The sequence below is a fragment of the Ambystoma mexicanum genome, chromosome 6q (genome assembly GCF_040938575.1).
Source record: "Ambystoma mexicanum isolate Mex_15411 chromosome 6q, UKY_AmexF1_1, whole genome shotgun sequence".
NCBI classification, from domain to species: Eukaryota; Metazoa; Chordata; class Amphibia; order Caudata; family Ambystomatidae; genus Ambystoma; species Ambystoma mexicanum.
The window spans coordinates 1,365,670,336-1,365,691,807 of NC_090937.1; the positions used below are offsets into that span (position 1 = coordinate 1,365,670,336).

General features: G+C 46.1%; 1 protein-coding gene across 1 annotated transcript in view; it reads right to left on the reverse strand.

Moving 5' to 3' along the window:
• PPP2R2C (protein phosphatase 2 regulatory subunit Bgamma) overlaps window positions 1-20,662 on the reverse strand; it is a 1,229,805-nt gene extending 1,209,143 nt beyond the window's left edge. The window contains exons 1-2 of the mRNA XM_069631987.1: window positions 20,523-20,662; window positions 20,348-20,428 (exon numbers count right to left, since the gene is read on the reverse strand). Coding sequence (XP_069488088.1) covers window positions 20,348-20,428; window positions 20,523-20,538 — 97 coding nt within the window. The 5' untranslated portion in view covers window positions 20,539-20,662. The remainder of the gene's footprint in view (window positions 1-20,347; window positions 20,429-20,522) is intronic.
• Window positions 20,663-21,472: the final 810 nt, after the last annotated feature.

Here is a 21,472-nt window from a genome sequence, read left to right on the forward strand (position 1 = left end):
CTTGGCCTCAAGCCAGGGATCGTATCGCTGCAGCTCTAAAATGTGTACATTGGCTCCTGCTAATTGCAAAGACTACAATAAGTCCAACTTTGTTTCCCTAAATACTGCCCTGCTAGAGCCCCCCGCTGCAGTAACTCCAATACTCTGCTTGTCAAATGCTTTTTGAAACAGAGAGCGAGAGGCATGTGTATGTCTTCAGCCAGTGCCTGTCTTTGGAACAGCCTTCCTGCTCCTCTTATACTTGGCTGGACTTCTTTAAGTTCCGGAAGCTTCTGAAAACTGCTTTTATGTTCCTGTTTTACTTAATCCCTTCCCTGCTATCTCATACCACTGCCGCTGAGACTAGTGGCCTAGTCCCTCATGAACCTCACAGGTTCCGGGCCCTATATTTAGTCGACACCAGTACACCCCCCTCCCCGCTTTACTGCCCTTGTGGGTCTACCGTCTGGCGTCTGTGTACCACATCCATGGGACTCCTCTGCCCCAGCAGGTAGCTATTGGCCTCCCAGTTTGGCATGTCTTGGCACTTTCCTTCTGGGCATCTATGAGCAATTGGTAATCCCTACTCCTCTTTCCATTCATGCACTTCTTTTACTGCACAATGCATATGTGCATTTATAGCAGCTTTGTGTACAATTATTTGGGAATAAGCAAGTGAAATGCATATGTATAAGATGTGTAGATAATTTTTAAGTGGCAGTCAGTGTGTGGAAGTTTAATATGTTGATATGGTTATATGTATAGATCTTTGAACTGATTGGTGGATATATGTGTGACTGTTTTGGAGCAAGCAAGGAGGGAGTGTGCCATAATCATAGCTTGTAGCTTGATTATGTGGTTGAGTGCTGTTTGGTGGTGTTTACATCTGTGTGCAGGTTCAGTGTTCTTACCTGCTTACTTGAGCTGTGAGGTCATGTAGAATCTTTAGGTCTCATGGAAGGTTGGCAGGGTTTGGGGTTCCGGGATTCTAGGAATTAGTTGAAGGCTGCTCTGGTTGAGTGTGGATGTCCCGGTACTTCCTTCATGGTACTTACTTGCCTATAACTGCTTTGCGTAATAAACTTGTATTACAATTTACATGGACCCTCGTACTTCCATTATATCAGAGTGCTTCAAACATAACAGTAAATAGGGTAGAAGGTTTGTCTTGCGCGACGGCGTGCACGTGCAATCCAGCTTTTTTAATAATGCATGGTCTAGAGAGGGGACTGTGGAGACTGTGGATAGTCATGTAGGGCCATGGATTATGGCCCTTATTGTTAGCTAGAGAAAAGTATTTGGGACAGAAAATTGTTTCAGTACTTTTTTCTTTTTCTCTACTATACAATTGTCCATTATTTCCATTAGCATAGTAGAAAATGCTAATGGGAATGTTGGAGAATCGTATTGAGTCTAACTACTTTACTGAAAAATTTAAATTACTTCTATTTTTTAACTGTGAAAGGTGGTTCCTAAAGGAACATTTTTTATTTATTTTTTATTTTGAATGTTTTTTTTTGGAGGAGAGGCTATGCAGTAAGGTGGGTGGAGAAATAAGGGAAGGAGCACCAACTACAGATTTTGAGGGATAGGTGAACATGGGAAGTTGGGTGAGCGTTACATCTAAGGTAGGGGGCCGTGTTTCTCATGCTCCTTGAAAACGACACACATCAGAATGCGTTGCAAAAAATATTTTTGTTAAAGGAGGTTTATAGTCCTATCATATATGTTAAAAGAGGAATTATCAATAACTCGTATACAGTGCTGTAACATCATGAAACATTTCCACTTATAAAAACCATTGAAGTTCAGTGCACAAACGTTGTTAAAGGGACGTTATGGTTACAAAATAAAATCGAAAAACACAAGTAATACGACCAGTTATGGTTTGCTATGGAACCATAACTAGCGCCACCTGCATGGACTGTTAAGACCAACACAGAGGACGTCAGAGATGGCAGTCAATTTAGATGGAAACTTCTCTGTCTGCAGCAAATGTTAGAAAGTAACAAGAATAAAATGATGCCTGAAAACCGGACATCGTACTGCTTGGTCTACTTCATGTCAGAAAGTGAACACAGCGCAACATTGTATTACTGCACTAAATCGTAGAAAGCATAGATGAAAATGAAATATCTATCTGGCTCGATGACGCCAAGGCGGTGCACTGTCTGCTATATAGTGAAGCAATATAATGTGGTTCTGAGCTTGCAGTCAGTTATTAGGTAGCCTCTGTCACTGTCAAAATTAACAGAGGTCATGTGTTACTCCCTTTGACCTTTATATTTCTCTCGGTCAAATTATATCCATTTAACCCTACCCTTTCTTTCCTGCCTCTCTTATAGCACTCACTAAAGCTCTGTAACAGTTGCCTGTTCAATAAGGTGCACCTCCATCACTGTTTGCTTTATTAGGGTGTTAGCCTCAAAGCAGCAGATAAGTAAACATTGAGAAGATAAAAATTGTAACAGGACCCAAGGTATTTAAAATAACACAACATATTCAAACATATAATCAATATAACATAAGATAGGCCAATATACAATTATTCAAATAGGGTATAGTGTGCCATTTCACAATACAGTTTATACAGGGTTCAAAGCTGTAAGCAGATTCAATTCAACACTACAGCTAAGTCAATGCCTACTCTGGGATGCTGAGGGAAACCCTTATGATATATTTTGATGTCCAGTTCGTTTACTCTGGATGACAACCCTTATATAACACCCCTCTCTTAGAATCCCCCTGACCCCACTGAGCCAAGAAGTAGGTTTGTTTTGCAAATTAAAAGGTTTATTTGAAAATTACACAATGTATATATATCACACTTTTATAATAAATTAATATTTGATATCACACTTGAGAATATGATGTTGATTAACAATGGATAATGTTATAGTGGTACACTCTTTTTAATGGCTTAGAAGTTGATATAGAGAGGATAAAGTAGCTGAGAATGCTCATATGGCTTCAAAGACAATGCAATGATGAATGAAATGCAGTACAGAAAATAAACTTGATATGATTTCAACCAAAACAATGTAATCACTTATCCCCCTGGTAGCAATTCACCCCCCCCCCCCTTATGCAATGTAAAGAGATGGAAGGAAAGCACACAGTTCTCAGGAATGCAATCAAATATAATTCAGTTCCCCCCTAGCAAGCTTAGAGGAAAACAGGTAGGAGTTTAAACATAGGCAAAATCCTTTTAAATGTGGTGGCAATGAAGTGAAAAATATACTCAAATTGCTTTTAATTCCCTATAGGAAGTTCAGGGTGAGTGAGAGATACTTTAAATTAATTCAGGATCACTTTAGCAATGCTCTATGAATGATTGTCAGGTTGCAAACGAATTTCAGCAAAGGAAAGCAAGGACAAATATTTTTACCCGTGGCTGAAATGAAGCAAAATGTCAAATTGCTGCGATTTAGTCGCGTGCGTCGAGCACAATTACGGAGGCACTATAAGGGGTAGCAAGTCGGTTTTAGGTTCGTTCTTAGCTTTAAGATGACAGTTAAAACTCGCTTCTAGCACAAACGGTTCCGGAGATATGGACGATTTTGTGAAGGTAGTTTTTCAGAAATGAAATCACAGTTTCAGTATGACAGATGACAGTTTTCAGTTTTAAAGATGACAGAATGACACGATTCTATGAGGCAGTTCTAAAAGGTTAAAATTTGGATTAGATTATTTTAAACTAAGAGATTGGTTTTGGCACAGTGCTAGCTGGGTACGCACACTAGATTTTGGACAGGAATGCGACTTCGTCACGGATCGGGTCAACCGGTTGGACTGGACTCCTGGCGGTTCTGCTCACAGCGTCTGGGTCAGCTCTCAGCACTGCACAGCGATCTGGTCAGCTCTGCTAGCGGCACTGCACAGCGGTCTGGATCTCTGGTTCTGACAAAAGTTCTTGGCACTGGCCGGCGGTCTGGTCTCTGGTTCCGGGTACAGCTCTGCTTTCTGGGTGTTTCTGGCACAGGGTTTTAGCCAGAATCAGACAGCTCAGCCTGGCTGTCTGAATAGTTTGGTTTGGTTGCTAGGTTTTGAAGGCCTGCTGATAGGAGTTCAGCTGTTGGGTTCTAGAATTCTTGGAGTTTCTGGATGTGAAGTCTGAAATCAGAATGTGGAGTTGTCTGTCAAAATGCTCTGCAGAAAGTGAAAAAGAAAAAGTCCTATCTGTCTTCCAGTGGCTCTTTTTATGTGTTTAGAAAGTGGGTGGGTCGGCTAATTCTGCATGCCCAACCCTCTCAACTTATCATTGGCCAGTTCCTCCTCTCTTCCTTGATTGGGGGAAGGAAATGGAGTGTCAGAGTGATGTCAGCCATTATGATCTATTGAAGAACGCCCCTTTACTTTTGCTTGGAAAATCATTTTTCATAACTACACATCCTTCCCAGATATACAGTTGTTTGACATTACATGTACATATTACAGATTACGTATGGTCCATGTTTGTTCAACTCTGATCTTCCTGGGGCTTGCATTCAAAAATGACAACTTATTTTTGTTTTTAGTTGGTTTACCACTGTTAAATCTGTATCAAAAATTACACAAATGTACACCCTCCTTCTACACACATTCCAGTAATTTACTAGGTCTCTAGCATAAACCCAGTGTCTGTAATATCAATAAATAGCAGGGTTTTGCCTCAGAACATGGTACAAAGTTGAATCAAGTCTTGAATTATGGGTACATTTCTTAGATTAAGGTTCTCCAAAATGCAAATTTTTGTGAGCTTAATACAATATTTTAGAGGCATTTAACTTAAACATATATTTGCTGCAATATGATTCCACAAAAGTGTCTGAGTCCACCCCCAGAAACCTGGAAGTACCACATGTCTCTCCTCTCCCAGGCAGGGCTCTGTTTACAGTCCACACTGAAAATCAACATCCCCCATTCAATTGCAAGAGTCTATTGTGTCGGCTGAGGTCAGCAGGCCAGGGGGCCACTCTGCATTTGGTTAGCATGAACCTGTGATTTCCTGGGCTGTTGTGTGGGTCTCTGAGGTGAGAAGGTTTCCCAGCCTCTTGGCCTGTTAATGTAATCAGATTGTCTCTGGGAACAGCAGGTGGTTAAGAGTTTTAATTAACCAGCGGGCCTTTGAAGTTTCCAGCTGTCTCAGGAGGCTGATTAGCTTCTGAAGTAGCAGTTCTCCTGTCAGAGTTTAGACCGCTAGCGCTGGTTTGTGGACAAAGCTGGTACTGCACCCATTTTTGGGCTCTGTCTTGAATTAATGCATTTCAGTAGAGTGGTCTTGTGCCCATGATTTTAGCAACTTTTTGACATCAATAAAAACGGATTTCGAACAGAACCATCTTTCTTTGCACTGGTGGGTGGCAGATAAGGTGACCATTTTGGTGTGCGCAAACTGCGCGGTTCTCCTCGATTCTGGCGTGAATGTGGGCGGCGACAGCTTATCCCCACATCTACCCAGTCTATTGATTCAACATGGCTCAAAACCCTTGACAAGCCCCCCCGCCCGACTACGCTTTGATTTCAAGTTGAGGGGGAGTCGGGTGCAGAGGATGTCTTTGATCCACACGCTGGTATGTCCGCATCTTCTTCTTCCAATTCCATAGATGGCACAGTTCAGCATCTTTTCCTCCATCGTGTTGGATCGATCGGTTCTCCTCGCCGGTCCTGATGGGAATATTGGGTGGTACCCCAGGCCCCTCGGATCTCTGCTCCCGGTCCCCGGTCTTCCTCCTTGGTCAGTCTCCATGGTTTCATCTCTCCTAGGATATGAAAAGAAAAAAGCGGCAATACCTATTCGTAGACATTTCTCCCCCACTATTGATATAGTGGGGCGGCATGTACATTTTATAAATCAAGAGACATAGCATTCTTGTTTTGAAAAACAAGATATAATTCAAAGACAGTTGCATACAAGAATCATAATATTTTAGAGACTATATGTAGGATATTTTAGGGTTGGAACTGAATTAATCTGGAGCAGTCCCCTCTGGTATTGCAGAGGACTCCTCCAGTTGCTGCAGAGTGTGCCTGGGATGGCAACACTTTAGCTGATTTATATGTACCCACTTGTCTTCCCCTTCCGCCAGACTACGTTTGGGGATGCGGATCTTATACGCTACAGGGGAAATTTTGTCTATAATTTCAAACGGTCAAACGGTCCCTTCTATGTAGGCAAAAATGTTTGCTGTTTGGCCTGGTTCCTTTGGAAATTGTATAGATAGACCCGGTCTCCCACAGTATATTCCTTCCTGGTGGTCTTCAGGTCGTAGTGGGTTTTCATGCTATCAGCTGATCTTTCTAGATTCCGCTGAGCATAGACAAAAGCATGCTGAAGGTGTTTACTTAAATTGTCCACATACTCATGAGTTGTGGAGGCATTTATCAGTGTCTGCTCTTAGGTCCTGTAGAGCAAATGCTGGGGAAGCACCATCTTGCGTCCGGTCATCATCTCAAATGGTGACATTTTAGTTGCAGATGAAGGTCTGATGGCCATTAGGACCAGAGGTAATCGGATATCCCAACTTGGCCCAGAATCTGCCACAAACTTTTTTAAGATGCTCACAATGGTTCGGTTGTATCTCTCCACTGCTCCAGAAGAAGCTGGCCTGTAAGCAATGTGTAGCTTCCTTTTTACCCGCAGTATCTCCCACTTCTTTGTCATTACCTCGCTGGTGAAATGGCTACCTCTGTCTGACTCAATCCGTTGAGGTAGACCAAAACGGGAAAAGATGTGGTTAATCATTAGGGCAGCTGCTGTTTCTGCCTTGCAGTTTGGGGCCGGGAGACATTCCACCGACTTAGTAAGCAAGCATGTAACCGTCAACGTGTACTTGTTTCCTCTAGACGAGTGAATCACAGGGCCTACAAAGTCGATTTGAAAATCTGACCATGGAAGTGTCATTCCCCTTTTTTGGAGAGGCGCCCGGTGTGTGAGGGATGTTGGCTGAAATTGTGCACACACCAGACACCCCTTCAAGTATTGGTCGAGGTCCTGCCCCATGTGTGGCCAGTGTGCAACCTCTCTTAAGATCTCAAGTGTTGTGTGAAACTCCCTATGACCGGCTGTAGCCGCATCATGGGTGTGACTTAATATCAGGCTTCGGAATGAGGTAGGGACCACCCACTGATCATGGCCAGCTTGGGATTTCCTTACCAATAAACCGTCTTGGATTCGGAACATCTTTGGACATTTCATCAACACTCTAAGGTCCTCCTTCCCAATGTAATCGGTATCCGTCAGGGGAAAGTTCTCAGGGTCCTCAATATGTTGGTAAAACTTCCCAATTATTGGATCCCCCTTTTGAGTCGTAATTAAATCAGCATCAGGGGTCTCCTTAATCCACTGTGCAGTTGAAAGATCATTGTGAGCATTTGTCTGGGACCTAGTGATAGCAGTGACCTGGATTTCCCCCAACAGGGACTCTATTTCTATTAGATCCCCTTGGATGGCCCCAGTTTTGGCCAGCTGATCAGCTAAGTCATTTCCAGTTTTGTCTGGTCCCTCTACTTTGGAATGACCCTTGATCTTTTTCCAGTAGATGGTCATCTCATTCGAGGTGACCAGATGATCAATGTTTTGGATTAACTTCCCATGATTCAAGGGTTTGTTATTAGCACATAACATGCCTCTGGTTTTCCAATTAACCAGGTGCTCCACAAACCCGTTCAGTACATAATCCGAATCTGTGATTATGACCAGTTCGTGGAGTTGATGTTGGACAGCAGTGAGGATGGTCTGATGCACAGCCATCAACTTTGCCACCTGACTACTTCGGGGACCAATTTTGTACCCAGCGGAGGGTTCTGGAAACTCCTTCACCCATGCATTCCCTACGCCGGCCACCAGTTCTTTCTCCCCGTTGTTGTCAACATGGTACGAGCATCCATCCACATAGACAGTGGGCATTCCCTCACACTTGTCTTGTTCAAAGACTTTGTGGGGGGAATTAAGGTATGCCGCCATGTTGTCCTTGATTTTTAGCCTTTCGTCCTCGAGACAGTTTTCTCTGGCACAATCATGCAAGTCAGCCAGACCTTGCGCGAGGGGACTCTTCTTGTTTTGGCCATATCTGACCTCCACAGGAAAGCCTTGCATTGACAGAATCCAGGAAGTAATTCGGGAATTACTCACATTTCCGGCCCGGATTCTGTCACTTTGGAGGTATTGCAGAGGTTGGTGTGGAGTCTCCACTATGATGTGTTCCCCCTGGATGAACGGGCGGCAATTCTTCAATGCCCACACCGTTGCCAGGAGTGCCTTCTCACAATCGTTGAATTTTTCCTCCACAGAGGATAAAGTTTTGCTTGCATAGGAGATTACTTTATTGACCTTGTCATGCTTTTGGTATAATACGGCCGTCAAGCACGTATTAGAGAACCCTGTCTCCGGGAAGAACTCCTTGTTTCTGATAGGGTAAGCTAGGCAAGGCGCTTGTGAGAGGCTTCTCTTGAGGTGTCTTACTGCCTCGGATTGTTCTGGATCCCATTCCCACTTGACCCCCCCCTTCAAGAGATGAATCAGGGGTCTGGTGATCTCTGCGTAGCCCTCAATGAACTTTCTGCTGTAATTAGTCAGTCCAAGGAGGCTCCTTAGTTCCCGCAGAGTTGTGGGATCCTTCAGTTTCTGAAGTGCTTCCACTTCCTTTTCTTGGGGACAGAGACCCTGAGGCGTAATCTCATGCCCCAAGAAATTAACACAGGTTCTACACCACTGTGCTTTCTGAAAGGAAAGTTTTGCTCCGGCGGCCCTCAACTGTGTCAGAACATAACGGATCTCCGCTATGTGTTCTTCCACAGATGAACTTTTGATGAGGACATCATCTACATAAGCCAGGTTACCCCTCGCACCCAGGTCGGGCATGGCCTTATGTAGGAAAATGTTGAATTCATTGCCGGAGTTGAGGTCTCCGAAGGGAGTCCGGGTCCATGTGTACTGCTGGCCACCAAAGGTAAAAGCCAGTTTGTATTGGTCCTCCCTAATGACAGGCACAGTCCAGTATCCATTGGTCATGTCTATTGCAGTGAATACCTGTGACCCCTGATTCTGCGCCAGCCCTTGGTCAATGTAGGGCAGAGGCCATCGGGAAGTATGGACCCATTTGTTGAGCTCCCTAAGGTCGGTGCAGAGTCTCCACTGGCCGTTTGGCTTCAATATTCCCAGCACCAGATTATTGAAAGTGCTGTGGACTGGACGGATTGTTCCCCGGGACTCAAGGTTCTTAATTATTTCAATAAGGGACTCCATGGATGCGAGAGGCAAGCGATATTGCTTCACAAACACTGGAGTCATGCCAGGGTCTGTGGGAATTGTTGTTGTATGGATGTCGGTGCGACCACAGTCATATGAGTCTACCGCAAAGAGATCTTGGAAATCCAAGAAAACTTGTTTCAACTTTTGCTTCTGTTCCAGAGTCACACAGGCATCTGCTAGGTTGACTCTCTCTTCCACCATCTGCCTGAAGCCTGGAAAGACTTCTGGTTTGGCTATCTTAGCGGCCTCCTCCAGCTGGGTGAAGAAGTCCCTGGTCAGAGTGCTGATTTGGACTGGAGGCTTCAGGTGGGAAAGGCAGCCCTCATGGACCTGGAAAATCACCCCATCCCTCCTGAAGTCACAAGTCACATCTTCCTTACCATAAGGGCAAGGAGTGTACACCAGGAGGTTCGCCCCATGCCGGGTAAAAATCTTGTCTGGTGTTGTATTGTCCTCACTGTCACTGTCAAAACAGTCCTTGGGGATTGGTCCTAACAGTTCATTTCCTAAATCAATGGAGAAATTTCGGTCATCAACCGCCATTCCAATAATGGTGCCTGCGGCTAGAGTAATACTCTTTAAGTCGCTGTTATCCACCTCTATTGGAATGGTGTCATGTTCTATGTTGACTAATGGTGTTGGGTTTACCCCCAACCCTTGCTGTTGGAGAGAAGCATTTCGATGAATATAAGCATCAGGGTTTTTCAATTTTTGTCCTCTTTTAACTTTCACTTCCAGGGAGAATTGTCAGGTCCTTTCTGGGATGGTGACTTCCTCTTTAAGCTGAATTTCAACTGCATAAGGTAGCAATTGAGCTGACCTAAATGCTTTTTCTGGATCATCAAAGCCCATGGGATTATCCGCTAATCGGGACCAAGCTTTGAAGTTTATTAGGTCCAAACTAATGGCAAAGCGATTGAGAATGTCACTGCCTAAGTAAAAGGTCGCAGTGACGTCTCGCACGACCCAACAATTATGGACTATGCTCTTGTTGCCAATGGAGATTTTGAGCATACACCTGCTTGGCAGGAGATGTTTGGAATTGGGTGCTTCCAGGTCCATTTCCCATTTGTCTATCAGTTTGAATGTGGGAATGGCTGGATCTTTTGGGAGTTGGCGGAACATTGCTTCGCTGATAAAGCTCTTCCCGTTGTTCACACACACTCGAGCGAGAACAGAGTCCTTCCCATCATTTAACTGAACAGGGATGAACAACGGCTCTCCAATTTGCTGAATATCGGCCAGGCTCTGAACTGATTTCACATCTTTCTGGACTATAGGAGTGGGAGTGTCTGATTGTGGATTGGTAAAGAATTTCAGAGTGTTTCCTTCCAGTGTGGAATACCACCTTAAACTGGAAGGAAGGTTGATTTTCAGAAATAGAGAGGGCCCCCCATCACCAGTCTGTTGTCCTACTGCTATAACTGTCACATCTGGAATTTGGTTGTTCTGGAAGTGAAATTCAACTTGGTCAGATTTTTGTTCAACCATGTGGCAGGTGCCGTTTAAACTAATATGGTTGACACTCTGTTTTAATTTTATTGGTCGGCTAGTCTGGGTCCAGAGGACCTTGTTCACGCAATCTATTAGGGGTGACAACCTTCTCAGGAGGTCATTCCCTAGTAAACAAGGGGTGCCCTCTGGAGTCACTACTATGACCGGGTGTTTCACCTTGTGTCACCCAATTTTGATGTCCAAATCTGCAGTCCCCTCGACAGGAATTTCCTTCCCGTCAAAGTTCTGGAGTTGTCCAGGAAGAGAGGTGAGAGGAATGCGGTAATTCTCCCCCCTTCCTGCATTTAGTTCATCAAAGGCCCTTTTGGACAGAAGGGTAGCTTGGGATCCAGTGTCCACCAGTGCCAAAATTGTACCCTGCCCCTGTACTTGTTCCGGGGCATAGTATCTTCCCTCCTTCTCCCTCCTTCTCCTCAAGGAGGCACAGATAATGCACATTTGTGGACAACTGGTGGGCTAACTTTCTGGTTTTGGACATGGCGAGAGAAGAGATTTGGGCATAATTCTGTGGAGAGTCATGGGGATCTGAAATAAAAAGTTTGCAACTGGATATTGATGCGGTTTCTGGTTCCCCTGGTTCCAGTTCTGGGTCGCCTCCCCCCCCTTTTTGGAGGCAGTCACCTGGATGGGTTTGAACCAGGGGTTTTCGGTCTTGTTGATTCTGGGATAGAATGATGGGCGGCGACAGCTCAATCCCCACATCTACCCAGTCTGGGTTGGAATCCCTTGGGACCCATTTTTCCTTGGGGGGAGTTCCCCCATCTCTGAAGGAGAAAATACTTTTCCCAGGATCCTCTGAGGATCCCTTTCCCTCAAATTGGAAGACCTGTACCTCCTCCACAAAGTGGGTCTGTTTGGGTCCTTTGTTTCTCCTACCTCTCTGCTCCTTGGGTGGCAGACTTTCAGGGGGAAGAGATTTTGTTTCCGGTTCCTGGGTTTCTAGGGGCTGTTTTCAAGTTGGGAAGGAAGCTTCCTCCAAGGCTTTACACCCCCCTTCCCCTTGTGCCTCCTCCCTGGGAACCGGTGGGTTATCGGGGTGCTGCCCCCGTCATTGTTCTGGAGCACTAGGTCCAGAGTTTGGGGCATTCTGTGCCGGCATGCCCATCTGAGGGTTAGGTTGGGCCCTCAGCATGCGGCCCAAATCCTGTGCCATGTTTTGGACCTGGCGCTCAAGTTGTGAAACCCGCTCAGGCTGATACGGGGCTCTATTTTCTCCCCTGGGCTGATCCCGGGAAGGGTAGCTATCCCTTCTCTGGTAATACCCCGGGTTGGGAAGATTTGGGTACCCCTCCACCCTTGGCCTCCCCTCTCCCGGATTAGGTTGTCTTGGCTCAGGGAATTGGGGAAAGAAGGATGGATGGTTTTGGGGTTGGAAATTGGGTGAATTTCTGCCCTCCTGTGGGAAGTTAGGAGGGAAGTTCCCTGGGTCAGGTGCTTGGCTGGATCCCCCCCCTTGGGCTGGAGGAGTCCACACATAACCCAGGATTGGTCTGTTTCCCTTGTAGCGGGGACTTACATAATCAGGGTAGCGAGGGACCCCATTTGTGGGACTACCTCCTTGACTCCCTGTCTGTGACTGGCCCGAGGGCCTTCTGGTGTTAGAGTTGTTCTGCGCAGGCAGGTTTTTAGGCCCCCCCCATCTCCAAATCTAAAACGGGGGCAACCTTTACCTCCGCCACCTTGGCAGCAGCAGGGGTGCTGTTGGTTTTGGGGTTTTTCTGCTCATTACTTTATTTTCTATAGGCTTCTGCACCTCATAGATCCGGGTGGCTTGCTCAATGACCCAGTCTAAAGATCTTTTCTCGTGAAAATCTCTCACAAGCTGGGTCATTATGTACTTGGGAAGAGCATGGAAAAATGTGTTGATGAATTCTCTGCTGTCCGTGCGCACCCTTCTGGTGGTCAGCGCAAAGGCACGCTTCAATTCTTGCACGAATTCTTGTGAGGCCTGATCCTCCCCACATTGCAAATTGTAGGCTGCCTTGTGAGCCTCTTGGGGATTTCTATATACAGAAAAATGTTTCAAGATGGCCGCCCTATATGTGGACCATCTTGAATGGTTTTGGTCCTCCAGCCCCACAAAGAAACTGGAGTATTCAGGGGAGAATGTCCATTTGACGTACTGGATGCAGCTACTGCTGTCCTTCAAATGGAAAGTCTCCATCATTTGCTCATAGAGCTCCAAGTGTTCCCAAACAGAATACTTGGCGTTCTTATGATAAGGCGTGATGACACTCCTGATTGCCTTAATTTCTTTTAAGGGGTCCTAAAGCAAGGCCCTTTTCACCTTATTGGACTTTTTGGTTCGGGTAACCCTGGTCCATTCATCCTCTGATTCAGAAGCACTGCTCCCAGAGGTGCCCGTCTGATCTTCCAGGTTTTCCCGGATTCTGCGAGCCTGGGAATAGCTGGCAGAATGTGGGGACCTGGTCTCCTGTGTCCTGTGACGCTCAGAGGAGTCTTCAGAGCCCTCCTTGCTACCATGGTACCCCCCACTGACCTAACTGGGCAGAGGTTTTCAGGATGCCCTTGGTGGGCCTACTCTCCTGGGGTTCCCCACTAAATTGCACTGTACTTAGGTGCCCATACCCGGATGCCCGCCCATCCATTCCTGGGTGGTACTGGCCTATGAGCCCCATACTTTTGGCTGGATAGTAATCTGCCATCCCTGTGGCCCTGTGCTCATGTGCGCCAGGGGACATGGGGGTGGCAGAGTCCAGGGACTGGGAGAGATGAAGGACTCTGGTACTAGGGCTCCTGAGGTTATGCTCAGGTGTTTCCCTTTCCCAGCGAACCTCATCTCTATCAGCCCCTGCTCCCTGTTGCAATGCAAGAGCCTGCGCTTTCAGTTCCTCAGTTAATGCCTTACTAGACTCTATCAGTCTCTCCTGCATGGCTACCTGTTGCTGGAGCCTATCATTGTGCTGGCAGAGAGCCTCATTCTCTCTCTGTGCCTCCTGATTGGTCCTGGAGTACTGGGCCAGTCTTTGCTGCAGGAGGGTTACCTCCTGAGTCCCATCCCTACTGGCCTGCTCCTTTCTTGCCAGAGCCTCTTCCACCCTCCTGGTGTGCTCTAACAAGTTCTGATGCTCTTTTTGGAGGTTACCCAGCCCCTGGAGGGCCAAGTGATTTTCTTCAGTTTTTCTTTTTAAATGGCAGACTTCCTGGCCTAAGGTGTCCCTTTCCTGACTAAGAGTCTGCATCTGTGCCGCCAGGTCGTCCCTTTGCCTTTGAAAGGCACCAGCTTTCTGGTGCTCCTGATCAAACTCTGCCTGGGTATCCAGGTATTTCAGGATCAGTTTATTGCTCTCTGCCTTTTCCCTATCTAGGTGGCTTTGCAGGGTAACTACCTGTTCGGCACATGCCCTATTGAAATCTAATTGTTTCTCCAGCTTTTTCTGGCTCTGCAGTAGGGAGTCCAAACCTTCTTGGTACTCCTTCTGCAAGGCCAGAAATCTGGTATCCTGGTCAGACTTTTCCTGTTGCAGAATACACGTCCTCTTTGATTTTAATGAGATACTGTCTGCTCTCATTTTCTGACTCCATGCTTCTGTGCATCCTCTGCTCAGAAGACACCAGGTCAGATTGGGCCTTCTCTAACGCGATCTGTTGCCTATTTGCCAGATCTTGGCCTTCAGCACATTTGTCCTGCATGGCTCCCATATATAGATACAAATATGCCGCTATCCTAACCATCTTGTCGTGTTCATCTTTAGCTTTAGGAGCCATGTATAGTTCACTCAGGGCCACATGTAAGGGACCCTGATCTCTCCAGATTTCTAACCCAGTTGCAGTGACCTGTTGTGTGGTTTCCTACAACCACGCATCCTGGCCCTGCTCAGTCCATTCACCTCTCACAAATAGCTTATGTAAGAAGTGCTCTCTGGCTATTTTGATGTCTCCTAGTGTCGTCATTCTGGAATTTGAGTTCCTTCCTGACTTAGAGAAGTTTGTATTTTATTTTGCAAAACAGACGGCGGTCTGGTCTCTGGTTCCAGGTACAGCTCTGCTTTCTGGGTGTTTCTGGCACAGGGTTTTAGCCAGAATTAGACAGCTCAGCCCGGCTGTCTGAATAGTTTGGGTTGGTTGCTAGGTTTTGAAGGCCTGCTGATAGGAGTTCAGCTGTTGGGTTTCCAGAGTTCTTGGAGTTTCTGGATGTGAAGTCTGAAATCAGGATGTGGAGTTGTCTGTCAAAATGCTCCGCAGAAAGTGAAAAAGAAAAAGTCCTATCTGGCTTCCAGTGGCTCTTTTTATGTGTTTAGAAAGTGGGTGGGTCGGCTAATTCTGCATGCCCAACCCTCTCAACTTATCATTGGCCAGTTCCTCCTCTCTTCCTTGATTGGGGGAAGGAAATGGAGTGTCAGAGTGATGTCAGCCATTTATGATCTATTGAAGAACGCCCCTTTACTTTTGCTTGGGAAATCATTTTTCATAACTACACATCCTTCCCAGATATACAGTTGTTTGACATTACATGTACATATTACAGATTACTTATGGTTCATGCTTGTTCAACTCTGATCTTCCTGGGGGCTTGCATTCAAAAATGACAACTTATTTTTGTTTTTACTTGGTTTACCAATGTTAAATCTGTATCAAAAATTACACAAATGTACACCCTCCTTCTAGACACATTCCAGTAATTTACTAGGTCTCTAGCATAAACCCAGTGTCTGTAATATCAATAAATAGCGGGGTTTTGCCTCAGAACATGGTAAAAAGTTGAATCAAGTCTTGAATTGTGGGTACATTTCTTAGATTAAGGTTCTCCAAATTGCACATTTTTGTGAGCTTAATATAATATTTTAGAAGCATTTAACTTAAACATATATTTGCTGCAATATGATTCCACAAAAGTGTCTGAGTCCATTCCCAGAAACTTGGGAGTACCACATGTCTCTCCTCTCCCAGGCAGGGCTCTGTTTGTCCACACTGAAAATCAACATACCCCATTCAATTGCAAGAGTCTATTGTGTCGGCTGAGGTCAGCAGGCCAGGGGGCCACTCTGCATTTGGTTAGCATGAACCTGTGATTTCCTGGGCTGTTGTGTGGGTTTCTGAGGTGAGAAGGTTCCCAGCCTCTTGCCCTGTTAATGCAATCAGATTGTCTCTGGGAATAGCAGGTCGTTAAGAGTTTTAATTAACCAGCGGGCCTTTGAAGTTTCCAGCTGTCTCAGGAGGCTGATTAGCTTCTGAAGTAGCAGTTCTCCTGTCAGAGTTTAGACTGCTAGCGCCGGTTTGTGGACAAAGCTGGTACTGCACCCATTTTTGGGATCTGTCTTGAATTAATGCATTTCAGTAGAGTGGTCTTGTGCCCATGATTTTAGCAACTTTTTTGACATCAATAAAAAAGGATTTCGAACAGAACCATCTTTCTTTGCACTGGTGGGTGGCAGATTAGGTGACCATTTATCCCCACATCTACCCAGTCTATTGATTCAACATGGGTCAAAACCCTTGACAAGCCAATGCAGAATCAAGGTCTAGTTGGGGCAGTGTCATTCCGCGGCCCGCTTTGATTCGCTTTAACCAAGCCCAGTGGATATATTTGGATAAAAAGTATGCCGTTGTCAAGTTGCTGGTATCCTTACAATAGACTAAAGCATCCTCAACATGGCAGATTCTAGACAATCTAAATAGTGGGGACAGATATCTGTTGCGGTAGTCCTTTTAACCCTCACAGAAGAACATAAAATGAATGATGGATTCTTCAGTTGACCCACAGACCAGACATGTTTTACCACACAGACCCTCGCCAGTTCTACATAAAGGAGGCCACTTTTAGAAATTTAAGGCAAAACTGAATGTGTAGGGGCCGGCCATATCGTGGACCGAACATATCCAGCTAGAACTCAAACCCAAAATCAGGTTTGTGCTGTATATAATGCAGGCCTGTGCTCAGAGTAGTACATTCCAATACCAACCTAAAGCGAGAACAGATTCCACCTGCATGTTTGATCTGTCGCCTTGAGTCACTAGGCATCAGTTCGGGGGACCTCTAGTACTGGTCCAGGTTCAATTTGGGCCATTCAGTTTTCACGATTTGAACCATGGAAGGGATTTGGGCCCTGCGAGAGACAAGACGTGCACCAATGCATTTTTGTATACAGCCATGTCTGGCAAGGTCCATATCCTTATCCAGTACAGAAGATGCTTAGGTCTGGCTTGATCTTCGACTGGTTGGAGATCACACTCCATGAATATGCTAGAACTCGGCTGGTGAGGAGCTGGGTAGTACGAGTAGCAATTTTAAGAATTTATTTTCAGCAATGGCCAGGTATTTTGCTCCCACGTGTCCCCAGAGCTCGGCCCCATATAGTGACGTGGCAATTGCCTGCAACCGGTGTAGTTGTAGGGCTGGGCTAATAGCCCCACTATGGTGGGTGCAATGAAACCACCCTATTCTGCCACAATACTTTTCAAGGGTAGCCGTTGCTTTAATTAACTGCTGCTACCATATGCCATTGTCCGTGACTCTGACACCAAGGTAGTCATAGGATGGGACCTGTTCTAGAATGGTGCCATCCACCTTGATGTCAAGCTTCGGAGATGTGGCTAGGTGTGGTCTGAAGATTAGTGTTTTGGTTTTCTCTTTGTTTAGCTCCAGACCCATATCGTTACCTTTCACAATGAAACCCACCAGGGTGGTTTTGAGGCTCATTTGGGATGTGGCCAGCAGCACTGCGTCATCCGCAAATAATAATGCAGGACCCACAATTTTTGTATTGGCTTAGGTTTACTTGCCTGCAGGACTGCTATAAAGGGGCTATCCATCACAAGAAAGTTGAGAAATAATTCATGTTTGCACCCGGGTCCTGAGATCTTGTATGCCCCTGGTCAAACATACAACACAGAGTTTGAAGCAAAACAGAAAACAGCCAAAACAAGAACACAGCAGCACCACACTCAGGCCTTCAATAAGCTTTAGCACGTGCAGCGTCGAAAAACAAGCATAAACGTGCATGCACCAACTTGACAGATCCATGGGGGCGTCTCAGCGAGCTCAACAACAACTGCACTTTCAACACATCCAGATATGCACCCAAATCAAAAATTCTTTTTGAAGAGCAACCCCAAAACGTATTTATCACGCATACATCCCAGACATAGTTGGCAACTGGCCCCATGCCAACTGGCTCCATGACATGAGTGTCAGCTTCATCCCCTTTTACTTTTCAGCCATCAGCAGTTTGCATGCTGGGACTTGTAGTACTATACTATAATTCAAAACTACACACACACCAGCATGCAAAGTACTGGGACTGGCTACAGATGACCCTGACTACCAATATCCTCCTAAAAGGAACAATTTGTGGGATGCGGCCAGTAGCACGGCGCCATCCACGAATAATAACGGGAAATTGGGGAACTGCGAAACTCCTGGAGAAGTTGGTCTCCCCCCAACTGACGCAACACACTGAACTCACTGGTTGTTTACATGACCATCAACCTGGATTCTGAGCATCCAGAGGCACGGAAACTGCTCTTGCCTCTAAATCTCCTGCTTTTCTCATTCTCCTTGATCACTCTTCCGCCGTTGAAATGGTCAGCCATTCTATTTTCACAAAGCGGCTTCATGATACCCTCTATAACTGAGAACAGGCACTGGATTGGTTGACCTCTTTCCTCACTGATTGCCCTTCCCAGGTGCTCCTGGACTCTTTCTCCTCCACCACCACACTGTACACATGTGGTGTTCCCCAGGGCTCCATCCTCTCGTCTTGGCTTTTCAACATCTACCTTGCACCTCTTGCCCATCTGTTCCCCGTTTCCCTCCTGTACTCTGGCTGCCCTCTATGGGCTTACCTCCCCTTCCTTCCACTGAAACCAGAAACCTTGGTGTCATCTTCGACTACTCTCTCTCGTTTACTCCTCACATCTTGGACCTTGCCAAGAAGGCCCACTTTACCTCCTTAGAGGCATTCTCCCTTTCCTCACCTTCCCCGAGAAGCTCATTATTTCTAGAGTTCTGGTCATCTCCAGGCTGGATTACTTTAATAGCCCTCTTCAACTAATACAGAATAGGGCTGCAAGACTTATCCTTGGTCTCAAGCGCAAGGACTGCATCTCTCAAGATCTAAATTCTCTCCACTGGCTCCTGGTTGCTGCAAGGATCAAATGCAAGACCCTTTACATCATCCACAAGGCTGTTTGGGGCCTGGGACCACATTACCTGCAGCTCTCTTTCACTAAATATTCTCCTTCCAGATCCCTTCGATCTTCTCATACCAACTCTCTGCTGGCCAAATGTTTCTCCAAGCAGAGAGCTTGGGGCAGTCCCTCTCCTCAACTGGATCTCTCCAATGGAACAGTCTCCTTCTCTATCTCTCTCTGTCTTGAACTGGACCCCCTCAGGTTCTGCAAATAACTCAAGACCTTTCTCTTCTCCTCCTCCTCCTTCCCTCTCCCCCTCCCATGCTAATCATCCCCTCTGTCACTGAGATTGCTGGCATGGTCCCTCATGAGTGCAAAAGGATCCTGTCCTTCTGCCCAATCGTCACCAGTATCCCCCCCATGCACTTCTCTCTGGCCCCACACCCACCTGTCAGGTGGTTTGCTTCTGCCCTGCACGTACCTGTTGGGTAGCAGACACAGCCATTCCCTGGACCATCTCCATCCACCCTTACACTTACCTGTTGCCTCCCCAATAGGCACCTCTAGCACTTCCTCCCCTCCCCCCAGGGGAATCACTAATAGAACTTACCCCCACCCCCTTTTTTTCACTGCACCTGCACCTTCTGAATGTCACAAGGCCTTGTATGACCGCATTTTTTGTTTCTATTTATTCATTGTCCATTTTTAATGTTTATCTGCTTCCTTGTTCCATTCCCTTTTGCCATGTGGCGCTTTGACACACTATTACTGTATAAGCGCCTTTTAAATATCCAATAAATAAATAAATAAAATGTAGGTGACAAAAGGCTACGGTTTTGCATTTGCTAAATTTGGGAGCAAGGACATTTGGATGTGGAAAGCATTACTGTTGTAATTGTATTTGTTTTAAATTGTTAAAGGTTTTATTTATAAACCATATCACAAATAAATACATTGTTCGAGGGGGAAAGGTTTGACTGAACATGGGAACCTCATTTTGTGCGCGGGTGATACTGTGTACCTCGTTTGGTCCCTGGCTACCACTGATTTATTTGTGCATTTCCACAGTCTATGCGTGAAACTAAACCACAATGTCTTTGGCAGAATGCAGCTGCAGTCCTAACGAGGATTATCCCGTGCAAAGTTTTTGAATGATCCTTCACGGTAACTATGGAAGGAGTGGGGTGAACGTATCACTACCGCGTGGGGGAGGGGTTTCAACAGAATAATGCACGCGTCAGCAATTGATGGAAATTAACCTGCCACAGGAAGGCGTATCTACGTGCAGGAGAAAAAAAAAGAAACAACAAAAAATGGCATGTGCGAAACAGAGAGTGAATATAACCATTAGAGAAACTATATAATTACAGGACTGCATGTGACAGACAACAACATCTTGGAAAGAAGAAGAAACGGATGTCAATGGTAATATTAGAGAGAGACGTGTACTAATTCCCCACATCACTAAACACCTTCAACCTGCAGCACTTTACACAATCGGAAAGGGAGAACATGGACGCCTCCTACCTTCCGTGACTTCCAGCTCCTCGGGTCCGTTCAGCTGGTACAGGGACCAGCCAACTTCCTCCTCTTCTCCGTGCCAGACCACTACCCAAACAGCAAAGCGCAAGCAGTCACTCACTGAGGCATGACATGGAGTATATACATTCAGAGAGGCAGTGGGGGGTATGGTGCTAAATACCGTGCAGATGAGACATGTGTGTGCTCCAGGCTCCCTAGTCGTGCCCGCTGCTGGCGGCAGCAGCAGGCGCCGCAGGGCCCCCGCCTCCACTGTGGCCACTCCCTGTGCACAGGTGTCAGGATTGGGATAGCGGAAGCCGTGCCGGGCGATCCTGCGGGCTCCTGAATGCGCGGGGCCAGATGCAGGCACTGCGAGTAGGACGGCACAGAGAGAGACGGATGATAGCTGCTGCCAGGAAGGGTGCTTGGGCGAAGAACACAACTCCCACTCGCACAGCCCGCTCTGTTGCAGCTCACGCTGCGATGTGCGCCGGCATCGGAGAATTCTGGGATTGTAATGCAATTCTCAATCATTAGTTCCGTTCGATGTAGCCTTTTTGGAACTGCGTTGATGTCGAATTCATACTCTGTACTTAGCAGGGAGCTGGTATTGATTTGCTTCCGTTGATGTTTTACTGAACGTTTTTTCTTTCTCTTTTGAAAATCTGATTTATTTTCCTAAACGCCAGTAGACCAATATACATCCAATTCTCCTTTTTCTTGCTGCACAAACCCATCTAGAATGTGCCAAGTGTTGAGTGTTGGCTGCCTCAGAATGTGAAGCTCTGAACATGGTGCACACAGTAGTAAAGAAAAGCCTGCATCCTAGTCCTCCCCGTTCATTTAGGGGGGTGTGTTTTTAGGGGGTGTTTGTCGAATACCATATCTCATATTCTGCAAAATACAGAAGGGTTTGTTACATACGCAGCCGAATAGTCAGGGCCTTATTAGGAGTTTGGCAGTGGAGGTAAAACATACCGGGGCTCATTTTCGAGTCCCTGCATAATTCTGTGGCAGGGAGTTGTACCCTTGTTATTTGGCATGCACAGGACCTGCCACCACAATGTGGTCATTTACACAGCAGAATGCATGCCTGCACACTGCCTTTTGCCCTGCACTTTTACACTCTGC